The 15,629-nt window shown below is 47.3% G+C and overlaps 1 protein-coding gene across 1 annotated transcript; it reads right to left on the bottom strand.

Moving 5' to 3' along the window:
* Positions 1-93: 93 nt before the first annotated feature.
* On the bottom strand, positions 94-14,073 carry STARD5 (StAR related lipid transfer domain containing 5). Its single transcript, XM_063142568.1, has 6 exons — positions 13,944-14,073; positions 10,854-10,903; positions 9,830-9,962; positions 6,206-6,323; positions 3,178-3,271; positions 94-2,021 (listed from the first exon to the last, which is right to left on the bottom strand). The coding sequence occupies exons 1-6, from the start codon at positions 14,031-14,033 to the stop codon at positions 1,874-1,876; spliced, it is 633 nt and encodes a 210-aa protein (XP_062998638.1). The 5' UTR covers positions 14,034-14,073; the 3' UTR covers positions 94-1,873.
* Positions 14,074-15,629: the final 1,556 nt, after the last annotated feature.

Genomic DNA, 15,629 nt, shown 5'->3' with positions numbered 1-15,629 from the left:
AGCTTGTCTGGCCACCAGTGCATTAAGAGCCATGGTTGACTCTGTTTACCGATTTTCCAGCTACGATGCAAGCATATAATAGGTCGGCAACCATTTAAGAGCACCATCTTTTTATTGTTAAATTACAGGACACGAACTGCACATTAGCACCTCACAACAAACCTGTAAGGTAGCACAATGTTACTGCCAGAATCACACGGAGCAGCTGATGAATGGTACAGGTAGGGGATAGAATTATAGAGCTGGAATGCATGTTAGAGGTCATTTAGTCCAACCCTCCGCTCAATGCAGGATGAAAATGTTCAGCCAATGCTTAAGTATCTCCATTGAGGGAAGCCCACCAGCTGCCATGACCACGTGTTCCTAGACATGTGAAGTCTGGGGGTGAAAACTGGAAAACTTCAGAAGAAAAACATGTTTTGTTTTCTTCCTAGGACTCTCTAGGTTTTGTTTGTTTTTCTGAAAAACTGGAAAAAATCGAACCGCTTTGGATGATGAAATATTTTCTTTTAGAATTAAAGACAAAGTATTTATATATTGTTACCCAATCTTTACTCCACCCAAAGTGATTTCTAAAAGCTATGTAATAGGTATACTTTTATAGGCAGACTAGAGATGTAAAATGTCTGGAAATAATGAAGCCATGGCAGGGTGTGTGTGTGTGTTTTAATCCTCTCTGTAAGATTGGCAGAATAGTTATTTCTTTCAGTCCTTATTAAAATTGTTGATCTGAAGTTATATTCAGTTTCCCATCATGTGAGTAGAGCCAACACTGTGCATTCTTGATAGTTTGAGTGTTATTCTATAGAGTCCTGTGTAGAAGTCATTTAATGTAGTTCTAATTTATTCAGACATTAATTAGAAATCTAAGTGTGTTTACTTTTAAAAGTTTTAAAATATAATTATAATTTTATGAGCAAGCTAAATGATACATAAAATACCTTTAGGGATAGAAAGGCTGCTTTAGGTTCCTTAAGCTATTTTCCCCAACCTGGTGCCCTCCAGATGTTTTGGACAACAGTGTTCCTGACCATTACCCATGGGGCCTGAGGCTGATAGACTCTGAAGTCCAAAGTATCTGGTGGGCACCAGGTTGGAGAAGGCTGTCTTAAAGCAAAGAAGTGACTTTAGTTCTATAAAGAGTGTTGAAAGAAGAAGTACTGCTTTTTTTCAATTTCCCCCAAAATTTCAATTTTTCTCTCTAAAAAAATATGGGAAAAGACCTGTTCCCCCCCCGCATGGCTTCAATTTCTTTTATATCTCTACTTGTTCCACTGACAAACTGTTCTGTTAGGATTTCCCCCCTAATATTTCAGAGGTCACATGCTTGAATGTTTTTTTTTTCCCCAGTAGAAATCTCCCTGCACACAGAAGACTAGCATGTCAGGGAGAATAGCTGGAACTCCATGACATGCTAGCTTAACACAGGCAGGTAGATGGTGTGGGGCTTTGGGGCCAGGGTGCATTCGAGACGCAGCACTCTCCACCTATTGTCTGAATGGTATTGTTCAGTGAGAGCTGTGCTGCTTGCTGCTGCAGGTTTGATCAACAGGAATGAGGACAAATGTACGTGGATGAGGATTGATGATGAGATCTAGCAGCATGACTAAGGGCGCTCCCCAAGGCCTTATAGTCCTGCCCCCAGACCGAGGGAGCCTTTGTGAGCATTGTGAACCCCGTTGATTTCAAGACATGCGTTTGAAGTCTTCCTCATCGAAAATCGATGGTGTTTTCAAGTGTGTCATGCTCCGACCCCGTCCTGAACTGCATCCAGAACCCCTTTCTGCTCTTAAAAAGTGCAACTGCAGAATTATAAATACACACCCTGGCTAAGGTTGTTGCTGTTTTTCCACTTGAGAAGACAATATCTGGTTTAAGCTACTAGTTTTACCACCGCTTTGTTCAGGTTGGTGTAAAAACCGGTTATACTGCTTGGAAAGAAGGAGTCGACAACTGTCTGTGGGAGGTTGCCAGCTAGGTCGGTCTGAAAGAAGCTGAGGAGCTGAGTCTTGTGTGGGTCCCTGTAGGGGAAATAAACAAACAAACAAACCCAAAATAGGTCAACAGAAATCACCTTTGAGCCAGAGGCCCAGACTTGAGGGTGAGGGAGCATCCCCGGATAAATCTTCATACACTTCCTTTGGAGCCTGGTAGCTCCAGCGTCAGTGGGGAGGGGAATCCGCTCCGGGTTTCAGTCAGAACTTCCAAGGAACTATCCAAGGTGCTCCCAAGGAGCTACCCAACCTTGGATAGTTCCTTGAGAGTTCTGAGTGAAACCCGGAGTGGCTTCTCACACATATATCCTCAGGTGGGCAACCGTGAGAATATAAAAACAACTTTCCTGGATCAGACCCAAGGGCCATCTAGTCCAGAGTCCTACCTTCCTGAAGGCCACCCAGATGCCTTCAGAAACCAACAAGCAGGATGTAAAGGCAACAGCCCTTCCTTGCTGACTGGCCATAGTGCCTGTTTTTCAAAGCTACACTGCCTCTGAATAGGGATGTTCCATTTAAGCTCACTGTGGTTGACACTGAGAGATGTAACAAAATCATAGAATCATAGAATAGCAGAGTTGGAAGGGGCCTAGAAAGCCATCGAGTCCAACCCCCCGCTCAATGCAGAAATCCACCCTAAAGCATCCCTGACAGATGGTTGTCCAGCTGCTTCTTGAATGCCTCTAGTGTGGGAGAGCGTAACTCTGCACCACTTAAGAGGAATGTTGTTGTTCAGGATCCCAGCCAGCTGTGCCTTTCTCCAGGATCTTATAAACTGTTAGGGGTTCAAGGAGACCAATTCTCTCTCCCCACTCCCAGGTTTTCAGCCCACATCCCCTTCCCAGCTGACACCTTCAACGTCCCAAGACTTATGGAGGCCACTGAGAATGCTCCTTCCCCTGGTGCTATGCCTGTCCTCTGACCTTCCATAATTTGGTGGTTTCTCAAGATTTGTGCAGGTTTCCCCATCCTAAGAGGTTGCGATGCTGAGCTGTTGGCAGTAAGAAGCTAAACCAAGCTGGTATTTTGGCCCCACCCACTTTTGCCTTTGGCTCCGCCCACCAGTGGAACGCAGCCCCCGAGACCTTCTCTGAAGTGGTCATCGGCCCTCAGACGGAAAGCACTTCAACACCCTTGCTCTACGTACATGTTTGAGACTGCAAAACGTGTCTACACCTCTTACCCTGGGACAGGAATGCAAAAACAGCCACAGGGATAGTTACGTCCTCTCACGTAGCTTGGCTCAGGCGGGCAAAGGGGATGCTCCACGTTGGTCGCTGGGAGTAAAAAGAGACATGAGAAAAATGCACAGAAGAGGGGGGTTAGTGTTTGGGGGCAAGAAAGCCTCTGAAAACTGTGCCTACAAATCAGCACAAGGACTAGTCCTGCACACAGGCAGAGGCAATAACGGGATGAATGGAGAAGCAGGCTGCTCGACAGTGACGGGGTGGTAAGTGCAGGCACTCATCACGGCACTCCCCATAGCCACGCCCCCGAGGTGAGATAAAAAACGCAGGCGGCCGTGTGGATTTATTTATTTCTTGCATTTATATCCCGCCCTTTTCCCTCCAAGGAACCCAAGGCAGCAAACGTAATCTCCCTTTCCCTCTCCATTTTATCCTCACAACAACAGCCCTGTGAGGTAGGTTGGGCAGAGCATCTGTGGCTGGCCTCAAGTCATCCAGTGAGCGTCCATGGCCGAGTGGGGATTAGAACCCGGATCTCCCGACTCCCAGTCCAACACTCTAGCCACGGGCAGCCGGCCCTGGCCTGTGGCAGCAAAAACAACCAATGTACAGAATTTGATGGCAGATTATGTCCAATCCCCGTTTCCTTCAGAAGGTGCAAACTGGATAAATCCTGATCAAAACCAAACTGAAACAAATTTCTCATGGGTCCTGATTGCCCACTGAAGACCAAACCAGTCCCAAATACTTTGCATTGCTACAGGAATGGCTCGAAATAAAATGTTGTGAAAGTTGCAGCTGAGCTCAGAGAGAACAGGTGGGGTCTGGGGTAGGGTGGGGGCGCCATTTCCGTCAGTACCCTGCTAATCAGAAATGCCAGGCCCACATCCCTGTGAATCCAGGTTCACTACACCACAGTTTGTTAAGAACTGTACAGTAGAGGAATTCTGCCAGTGTGGTCTTCTCCAGTCACTGCAGCATTAGTAAGCCGGTGTTGAGGTAAAATGGCCTCCCAGGTGTTCAAGCTGACTGAGATCTGCAGGACTTTATAGGAAGGTAGATAAACAGGATTCCACAAAGTAGTGACTCTTCAATTCAGTTTATTGTAGCAGGATAAGAGACGTTAAGAGCCTCGTGTGGCGCAGAGCGGTAAAGCAGCAGTTTCTGCAGCTGAAACTCTCCCCATGGCCTGAGTTCGATCCCAGCGGAAGCTGGTTTCAGGCAGCCGGCTCGGGTCGACTCAGCCTTCCATCCTCCCGAGGTCGGTAAAATGAGTACCCAGCTAGCTGGGGGAAAGGTAATCACGGCCGGGGAAGGCAACGGCAAACCACCCCGCTATAAGGCCTGCCAAGAAAACGTCAGCAAAAGCTGGCGTCCCTCCAAGAGTCAGTAATGACTCAGTGCTTGCACGAGAGGTTCCTTTCCTTTCCTAAGAGACGTTATACTAAGTTTCTAGTCTCTAGCTAAGCATACTTAGACGATCCATTGATATCCTCTCGTCTTCTGCTGCGCAGTGACAAATGCTGTGTTTATTATCAAAGCCTACAAAGCAGATGACGCGGTATATTTGTTTTAGAGTATTTTGCAAGCAAGATGACACTAAGTCACGTCTCTATAAGGCCATGTTGCATTGCAATAAAACTTAACAGATGGCTGCAGCCTGCACCTGCAAGTTATTTGCCGCCAGAGATGATTTTTGTTACGTGACTCTCTGTTTCAATTTGACTCAACCCACTCTGTCTATTATTAGATAGAAAATCTACCATTGTTTGTCACTTTGTCAGCATGGTCTTACTGCTTTTTGTCCCTGCCATTAATTTCTCTTATTGCAGCAATTTTCCTTCTCAGGACATTCAGATCTCTAGCCTATTTTCAGCCTCCTACAAGGAAATTCACACACTCGCCTATTCTCAGTTGCACTCGTATTAAAATAAGAATATGTGCTTACAAGAAAAAGAACATGGTGTGGTGTAGTGGCTAAGGTGTCGGACTGGGAGTCGGGAGATCCGGGTTCTAGTCCCCACTCGGCTATGGAAACCCACTGGGTGACTTGGGGCCAGTCACAGACTCTCAGCCCAACCTACCTCACAGGGTTGTTGTAAGGATAAAATGGAGAGGAGGAGGATTATGTATGCCGCCTCGGGTTCCTTGGAGGAAAAAAGGTGGGATACAAATGTAATAAATAATAAACAAATAAATGGTGTTAAATGAAATATCAATGCATCTATACTGGCATAATACTAGCCATGCCAAAGAGAAAATGTCCATCAAGAAGAATTCGGTCTGAGCAGTGGGATGTTCAATTTCATATATTGATTTGACTTCATCAGTCAATGCCTTGGGTGCAGGATTCAAGAGTTACGTGTTTTTTAAAGTCACAATTGAAGTTTTCAGGCTGTCAGATTCTGTGCAATATATTAGAAATAGTACTTGTGCAAGTTTGCCACAGATGTGTCCACTGCACACCGACAATGTCTCCTATAGGCTGTTATATACATCAACACGTTAAAAAAAAGTCTGCTGCATCTCTTGCCACTCTCAGTCAGCTAGAATTTTTCACAAGGCTGATTCACACATGCGTGATTGTCACGTGATGCCAATGGTAGTAACATGCACCTCAGAAAGAGAATGTTCATATAGTCTCACATAAGAACATAAGAAGAGCCCTTCTGGATCAGACTGAGGGTCCATCTAGTCCAGCAATCCGTTCACACAGTGGCCAACCAGCTGTCAACCAGGGACTCATGAGCAGGACATGGTGCATCAGCATCCTCCCACCCATGTTCCCCAGCAACTAGTGTATTCAGGTTTACTACCTTTGATACTGGATGTAGCACATAGCCATCAGGACTAGTAGCCATTGATAGCCTTTCCCTCCAGGAATTTCTCCAACCCCTTTTTAAAGCCATCCAAATTGGGGGCCATCGTCACAACTTGCGGTAGTGAATTACACGTTCGCCGCCACCCCCCACCCCCCACACCTGTCCTGCAATCTGGTTCACATGTGGGATTTATCTATCTTACCTGCACTCGCTTTTGTCCCATCCTCATCCTGTTTAATCAGGACCACATCTACGAACTCTCTCTGCGAGATGATCTTCATGAAAGCGGACGGTGTGGTAGTTCTAGTTATACAGATGTTCTGCAAAGTGCAAATAAGGAACATGTTGTGAATTTAGGATCGGCTTGCACAATGAAGAGGAATGCAATTATCTTTAGTCAGGTGAACATTTTAAGCACATACTGTGCATGTAGCAAGATGCTAAAGCAGAGCACCAGAAAGGCAAATCACGCTAATCCCAAGAATCTTGTCCTAGTGCCCATAACATTGTACATTCCATGATGGGCCTGCCACTCTCAGCCAGTGGCAAAGTGTATTTTCTATATTTCTGTCCCTCCTGCAGCTCCAAGGAGTTCCTAGAGAGGCTTGCAAATCAACAAAAGCTACTCCCCACCCACCCCCAAAAACTAGGGGTGTGCACGGACCCCCCGCTCCGCTTCACTTGCAGATCCGCCATTTTCCGGATCGGGCCGCTCCGCCCCGCCCCCGCTCCGCCCACTTCCGCTCCGCTCCGCCCGGAGCTCCGGATGCGGAGCTCCGTTTCCCCCCCCCATAGGCTTGCATTGAAAGCTAAAAAATTATACAACTTTTTTTCTGTTCAAGTTAGAAACCTCATGTTTGGCACCATGACACCTCATGGGGATATACACACGCACGCCAAGTTTCAAAGCAATCCCATCATCCCCTGATTTTTGGGGAATTTTTGAAAATCGGGCACCCCACACACAACATCCCTGCGAGGTGGGCAGGGGAGGAGGGAGGGAAGGCAGGCAGGCATGCAGCTGGCATTTCTGGGGGCATAAGGAAGTGAGCCAAGGATAAGCCAGTAATGCATATAAAATGGAATAAATCAATAAATAAACAAAGGAGGGGTGGAATTAAAAGCAGCAGTGTTGCTCAATAAACAGCAAGAAGAATTTTTTTAAAAAGGCTATATCTGTCTTTTACCAGCAATAGGGGGACGTGCCCGGGGGAGGGGGAAGTAGCTGCCAGTTCAAGACAGCCACCAACAGCTCTGAGAAGAAGTAAAATGCTCACTTCGACTCAGAACAGGCATTGCTCCACCACTGAAAAGTGACCATTCACTTCAACTCATGATAGGCATTGCTCCACCGTTTTACTCTCTTTGGAAGGCTCTAATGGCCTTCCAGTACAGGAGAGAGTGGGGGCACGTCCACGATGAGATGCCCTAGGGGAGCTCATCCCCTTGCACCACATCTATTCAGTTGTTCACCAAGGTTAGGGTGGGGAGCAGTGCTGTGTTTCTATCTCTTATTCTTGGCTTAGTATATGATTTCAGGTTGTGTTTGTGCATTTGGTGGGGCTACTGTGTTAAAAAACACGGGGAAAAGCCCGTTCAGATGAAGAAAGAGAAGTTTCCCAGAATCCCAAGTTACCCGTTTTGCCTATGCCCTCCTCCAACTTTGGGATCATCATGACCGGGAGCTGACTCTGCCCCTCAGCCCTTTGAAAAAGGTATTTTTCCCGCCGATTTTTTAAAAACTTCTAGCGCGCGACCCGTACGATGCAGAAAGTTGAGAGTAGTCTCAAAATGACCCCCATCCACGACTCTCTGTGCACAAGAATTTTCAGAATGATAGCTTAAACCCCCCCCCAGTTATCCCCGATTCTTTCCCTCAATGCAATCCTATGGGCGAAAAGCCGAAAACGCCGTTTGAGCCGCGCGGTTGACCCGATTTTCACAAAAATATAGCACGCGACCCAGACAACGCAGAGAGGTGAGAGTGGTCTCAAAATGACCCCCATCCACGACTCTCTGAGCACAAGAATTTCTAGAACGATAGCTTCAAAAACAACCTAGTTATGCGCGATTATTTGCCGCAATGCAATCCTATGGCGAAATGTTTTCAAGATGGCGACCGGAGCGCTCCGCCTGAACTAGGAGCTCCGAAAAATGGCCGCTTCTCTTCGCCTTGCTTCTAGGGGGTCCGCGGTCCGCTCCTACTCCGCCTCTGGGTAAGGCGGAGCAGGCCAATCCGCTACTGCTTCTACGCTCCTAATCGGAGCGGATCACACCCCTACCAAAAACCCTTCCAAGCACCAAAGCCACAAATGTAATAATCAATTACAAAGCAGCAGATATAAAAAGCAATAGCAAATATTAAATACACAGCTGGGTAAGATTTAGACTAGAATTGTAAACATCTCTACTTAGAAGGAAGTCCCACTGAGATCAATGGCACTTGCTTCAAGGTAAGTGAGCATAGGCTCACAGCAACAATCTTGAATAGTAGGGATGTGCTCCGCTTCTAATCGGACTGGTGAATTAGAAGTGGAGCGGGGGGCTTCGCCTGCCCTTAAGGCGGAGGCGAAGGGGATTGGGGGGCCGGCGGAGCGTGGCGAAGAGGATTGAGGTGAAGGCAGATCGTTTGCCTCGATCCGGAGCTCTGCCGGAAAGGTAAGTAGGGTTTACCGGGCCCTGCCACTGTCGCCCATGCGGCGACAGCAGCAGGGCCCGGTAAACCCCCCTCCCTCCTCTCCCTTACCTGCGTCCGTCGGCATCTTCAATTGAGCCCGCGGTTCAACCAGGAAGTCTGGGCCGCAACCGCGGGCTCAATTGAAGACGCCGACGGACCTTGGACGGAGGCAGGTAAGGCCCCCCTCTCCCTTGGTCCCTTACCGGGCTCTGCCGCCGCCGTCGCCGCCGCATGGGCAGCAACGGCGGCAGGGCCCGGTAACCCCCCCTCCTCTCCTTTACCTGCCTCCATCCGCACTCCGTCGGCGTCTTCAATTGAGCCAGCGGTTCAACCAGGAAGTCTGGGCCGCTTGCGGTCTGAACCGCGGGCTCAATTGAAGACGCCGACGGACCGCGGACGGAGGCAGGTAAGGCCCCCCTCCCCCTTGGTCCCTTACCGGGCTCTGCCGCCGTCGCCGCACGGGCGGCGATGGCGGCAGGGCCCGGTAAACCTCCCGCCCTCCTCTCCCGGCCTTACCTGGCGCCACTCCCCTCTACTGCGGAGCTCCGATTCGGAGCCGGAGCTCCGCGGCGAAGAGGAGCAGAGTATGGGCGGAGTGGCGCGGAGCGGAGCGGGCCGATCCGATATTTTCGGATCGGCCCACGGGGCGGAGCGGGGGGTCCGTGCACACCCCTATTGAATAGTTGTAGGTACAGGCTGCTAGTGTCAGTGATGGCGGATAGTCTGCCAGCAACCATGGTTCTTGCACAATGCTAAAGGCTGCCAAACTGCCATGGGTAGAGGCTATTAATGGCAGTGATGGCAAATAGCCAGTCAGCAAACACAGTTCTTTCATGGTGCTAAGAAACGCCCAAACTGGCACAAGTAGAGGCTGTTAATCTTCGCAATGGCAGGTTGCCAGTCAGCAACCACGTTCCTTACATGGTGGTAATAAAGGTACACCCAACTGGCACATGTGCAGGCTGCTAATTTCAGTGAGAGCGGATAGCCAGTCAGCAACCACAGTTCTTGCTAGTCGATTCTAGCCAGTCAGCAACCCCATTTTCACAACTGCCTCCCAATAAAAACACAGGAATTTCATTTCCTCTCCCATCATCCTGCAGCAACCGTGATTGGTAGCGGCTGCTGACAATGCTTCATTAAACTTACTTCATTTATTGTTTCAATGACTACAACTTCTTTCACATTCTGATCCCATTTTTCTCTAAGTCCACCAGTCTCTGGTTTTATACATTTAAACACGTCTTCTGGTCTTGCAGGTATAATTCCTTCTGCTTTGTATCTTTTGGGGAATAATGAAGAAGAAAAGCAATTGAAGTCAAAACTCCTTTCCCCCCCTGTCCCATATTGCCATCCATCTCCAATCTCTGCTATAGATGCCACAGTCTTCTGCTACAGATGCCAGAACAGCAGGATTCTATTTAGAGCTGTATATTTTTCAATGCTTCTTTATGTTAAAAAAAGTAAATATATCCCAGGATGTAGCAAACCAATGCATTAGAGAAAACAAATATTAGCATATCTGTTTCCCTGATGTGCTAGCTTTCTACTCGCAGGACTTCTTTCGTTTCATTTTGATTTCAGAGCACTGAAAAATATCAAACTCCACCTATAGTCTGAAGGAGGTGAAGTGTGACAGATCCAAATCCCATCACCTTAGTTTGATACATCAAAATAGGCTTATCTACCCTCACTTCCAAGTGAACATACTTCAGGGCTTGAATAATTTGAGATCGGTGGTATTTCACAAGATCCATTCATAATTGTGCAAGGAGACAAATGAGTCTGCATCATAGTCTATCTTCATCTACTGGCATATCTCTCAATTTCCGATTTTCCTTGACTCTACAGAAAACCTGGATCTCATTGAAGATGTTCAAACCATCCCATGATTCTCATGAACTGAAATCTTGCGCTTATGTTCTAGGCATTTTTTCCTACTCCATCCCCCTTCATTAATGACATATTTTCCTTGAATGTTGAACTTACATCTTAGGGCCAAATGCCACGTTATGTTATTCACACACAGAAGAGCGTGTTTAAGCTGCCCACTTTTATTTGGAAGGAAAAGCAGCCATAAATGTGACAAAAATGATGGTGAAGACTCAACCTTATTCCCCAAGCAATTTGCCTACAAGACAAATATGCTCAATTTTTGTATAGTCTTACTTACAAGTTTCCAGGAAACTCAGTTGATGGTCTCCAAGAAATTGAAATTTCATTCTAGGGAAAATAAAAGATTTTTTTTAAAAAAAAATAAAAAAATTGTGAGTCCTTTCTAGATTTTAAAATCACCATCATCTAGATTTATGTATTACTTTGGATGGTTCCACGTACACATTATCTCAGCATTCCTCACAACAGCCCTGTAAGGTAGGTTAGAATTAATATCACCATATTGCAGCCAGGGAACAGGCCTCAGGCAGAGAGAGAGTGGCTTAAGACATTGTGGTGCAGTGATTATATTGTTGGAATTTTAGGGCAAGAATGCTAAAGACCAACTTTCCAGATGCAGAACTTTTAAAAACACAGAGTATTGTGGCACCTTAAAGACTGATGCATTTATTATAGCATAAGGAGCTTTAGTGGAATAGAGTCCGTCAGTCTTCAAGCTGCTACAAGAGACTTTGTTAATGCTGCTGCCACAGAGACCCTGTTCAGAAGACCCCTTAAAGCATGGCTTTAACCACAGTGGTTAAGCCAGAAAGCCAGGCTGTGTTCAGAAGACACCTTAAACCACGGCTTTAACCATGGTGAATAAAGCAAAAAGCCTTACTCGCTGTGGTTAAGGCCATGATTTAAGGTGTTTTCTGAACACGGCCTAGCTTTCTGGCTTAACCACCGTGGTTAAAGCCATGCTTTAAGGGGTCTTCTGAATGGGCCAACTGTAACACAGCTACCTCTCTAGACCTTGTTGCCTTTATTTTAAACAACAACAACACCTATCCTAAACCATCCTTGCCCACCTCGTGCCCTCCAAATGCGTTGGACTACAATTCCATCAACCCCAGCTAGCATGGACATTGTGAGTTCTAATCTAACACATCTGGAGGGCACCAGATTGGGGAAGTCTGCCCTAAATGGAACACCAACCAGAACTGGGAGATTCAAATTTGGAAACCGGGAAACGTTTGGAAGCAAATTCAAATTCGCACCCCACTCCCTTCAAGTTTTCATGCTGGTTGCAACGTCTTAGGAGAACGGGCAGCTAATTCATAGGCACATAGGGAGCTGGCTTCTACTGAGTCAGTCCCATGGTCCATTTAGCCCAGTATTGTCGACACTGACTGGCAGCAATGGTTACCCAGGGTTTCAGGCCGGCGTTTTTTCCAGGCCTGCCTGGAGACGTCATGGAACTTTAGCATGCAACGCAGTTGTTTTACCACTAAGCTATGGTCTTGCTGTAAAATTCATACCAACGTGTTAAAAACAAACAAATCAGTTTTGAAAAGAAAAAGAAAAGGAAAGGAATCAAATACAATAAGAAACGTTACTCTGGATATTGCAAAGTAAATCGTGGCACTGAAAATAAGGTCACGGAGTCCACATTACATGAGCTCTGCTTCCTTTGTGAAAGCCAAATTGCCTCCTCCCCATAGAGCCATGTCACACTGTAGCATGTCCTCAGATGCACCAATGACAGCAGGGGTACGCTGCGTTTTTGTCTCCTCCTCCTCCAGGCTAAGCAGTGAGCATTACGTTGCTTGCTGAGTCTTGTCAGGAGGGGATACACAAAAGCATCCCAGAGAAAGGAAACTAAAGGGTGAATGATTCACAGGGACACACAGGGACACCCCGGGTCACTTTCACCCCCACCCAAGGATGCTTCCTTTTGTTGACGTTTTACAAATTAAACATTGCTCAAGCTGCACATTGTAGCCTCCTGATTTCACCGTTTAAAATTCTCCACCCCACCAACACTCACGTTATATGGACTGTATATAAACATGAAACTCTCCATAATACTCCAGGGCATCTGATGAAAAGCTTATGCCAGGATACATTTGCTAATCTTTAAAGTGGCATAAAACTCTTGGTGGTTGTAATAGGCGAACTCAGCGACCCTCTGGAAATTGTTGACTCTGTTCCAGTTTCGGAAATAGTGCGCATTAGCAAAACTGCATATTGCCATTACTCTCCCCCCCCACACACTTTTCATTCCAGAATTTTTATCCACACAACAGATCTGGTTGCACTTTTAGGAACCTAAGAAACTGAGTCAGGCCTTTGTTCCATCTAGTTTCCGTATTGCCTAATATGTTCACCGGTAACCCTATCCAGAGTAGGGACTTTTCCCAGCCCTAATTGGAAATGCTGGGAATTGAACCTGCGACCTGCGGCTGCATGGCTGAGGTGCCTTTGCACCTCAGTAATCTCTGTGCCCACTCTGTGCCCATCAAAACAGAAGAGCTGCATCCCAAACACAGGGTGCAATCCTATGCATATTTAGAGTGGGGGGAGGCTCATAACTCCTAGCCATGTCTGGGGCATGCTGGTAGTTGTAGGTCTTTTATCAGTCTAAACATACATAGGATTGTGCCTCTAGTAGCATTTATTTTGGGGATAGTCCAGTGAGGGGAAAGGTAAAAGAAACAGCGCACTGGTACAGTTTGGTTGGTTGGTTTTCGTCTGTCTCCATGCACCATGCGTTTATATGCATGCATCCACGGGCGTGGGGGGCGGCTACAATTCTCAGCATTCCCCAGCCAGCATGGTAATTGACATACCCCCCCCCCCCAACTCTCAGAGCAATCTCCAACATCTGCCCAAGGGATAGCAAGGGTTTACCAGAAGCAGATCCCAGAAAATGCCTGGTAAACCACAGGCAAGGATCCATTCGTCTTGTTCGCTGCAAACTCAGCCACCAGATCCCAACTTCCAAAGGCTGCTCAGGTATCCATTCAGCAGGAAATGAGATTGGACAGTGATGGTGGCCATACCACTTCAGAGCGCAGGTGAGACGAACACCGGTTTGGATGGTCCCCCACATATATAAAAAGAAAAAGAAAAGAAATCCTCCTTGCAAGCAGACATGTAGCACAGCAGGGAGAGAGCTCGGAAACAGCACGTCTCTCCTAAGATATGCTATCTTTCGAAATCCAGGGAGATATTATTATTTTTAACGGGGAGGGGAGTTCAAAAACCCACCCCCGCACACACCTGCAGTCCGAAATGGTACAGCCACCTCCGGAATTTACCACCTCCTTCTGCCGAACGGAAGAAACCAAGTGGCCACACGCGGCCGGGGAGGAGGGAGGCTCACCGTGCGTTTGCAAGTGCGCCAGCCGCTGGGGTCCTTCCGATAGCTCTGCATGTGCTCAGCAGCGCTGTTGGCGGCTTCCTGGAAATCCATGGCGAGGGAGAATGCCACGGGCCGGGCGGGCTGGAGGAAGGAAGAGCAGCCGGGAGGGCCGGCCCCCAAAAGGGGCCGAGCTTTCGCTTGGAGGCGCTTCCGTGCGCGGCCATCGCGTCGCCGCCGCCGCCTCCAGCTTTTTCCAGGCAGCTCTGGTCGGGACTCGAGGCTTCCGTGTAAATGGAGGAAGAGCGTCCCGCCCAAGACCTCGCTCTGCCCCCACCTCGTCCATTTAAAGCGCTCAAGACAGCCTATGCGTCTCTCTCCCTTCCCCTATTTAATCCTCACAACAACCCCGCGAGGTAGGACAGGCGTCACGATAGCAACAGCTGAGGGTCGCTCCCCTCTTCTTGCCATAAGCAGTGCCAAGAAGAAGAAGAAAAGGGAACAGCTCAGCTGCTAAATATCTCCAGGGGCAATCATTTCAGGTTACAGTCCAGGGGTGTCCTTCTGGCAGTGGGTGAATAGTTTAGATTTCAAGCGGGTTATATTCAGTCCGCTGTTAGTTGGAGAGAGATGGAGCGAGATGGCGCAATTCCTGTCGCCTGATTTTGCAGGATCTGAAATAAGGTGTGTGTGTGTGTGTTTGTGTAAGATACACCACACATCCACCCGACCCTAGTTAAATGGCACATGCGGATTTCTCTGTGCTATCATGCCATTCTTGAAGGTACAGGAGCCACGCTCGAAAGAAAAGTGGCAACCACAGGAGTTGGGATGATTGATAATCATTTGTCTTATTGGCAGCTGTTGTTTCAGTTCTGGGAAGTTGTCTGTTGCTATCGCTTCTCTGTTGTGCCCTTTCCAAACAGGTGTGCGGAAGCTGGGAATTCAGTATGAAGAGAACGCACTCTGTACATGCTCAGGGACTGATTGCACAGGAGTAAGGGTAAAAAAAAGTATGTGCCAAAGTTTAATCATAGCACTCCAAATGGGTTTCTTTGGAGGGGGGTTATATTTATTCTCACTGATCCCTCTGGATAGGACTAATTAAGCCTCATCTGTCAATGGGTGTCCGAAACTGGAATTCTAAAAGCGTGAGGGAACTTTGCAATGGCGGTGTCCCAAATTATGGGAACATCCCGTGTTTCATGGAAGCAGGAAGAATACTGAGCATGCATCATGGACAGACAGTCTGGTGCTCGCCAGATGTTTCTGACTATGAGTCTCATTGTCCCCAACCATTGGCTGGGGCTGATGGGAGTTGTAGTCCAAAACATCTGGAAGGCTCCAGGCTGCTTATCCCTGCATTAGGTTCTGAAATAAAAGATGGGATGTGTACCTCCCATAACCTTTTGCAGTTCTGCTTTTTTTTAAAGTTGCATCACTGGTACAAGGTGTATGAGAAAGCTCTCATCATAATCGGCAAAGAATGTTTGACCTCTTAAAGTTGAAGAAATGGTTAGTGGCCTGGACTTTTATGGGACAGATGCTTTCTCACCTCCTTAAAATGGTATTCTCAGTTGGCAAATCCATAACAAATGGGCACAATCCTGTATGTGGGTAGAGAAATGGCCCAATTACTCCAAGGCAAGGAGAAATTCTAACATAGTTTCTCGAGGTTGGAGCTCAGTAGTCACAGTGGTAGGAGTAAAG

The sequence above is a fragment of the Elgaria multicarinata genome, chromosome 16, assembly GCF_023053635.1.
Source record: "Elgaria multicarinata webbii isolate HBS135686 ecotype San Diego chromosome 16, rElgMul1.1.pri, whole genome shotgun sequence".
NCBI lineage: Eukaryota > Metazoa > Chordata > Lepidosauria > Squamata > Anguidae > Elgaria > Elgaria multicarinata.
The sequence above is the reverse complement of the archived record's forward strand: the minus strand, read 5'-3'. Positions and strand labels throughout refer to the sequence as shown.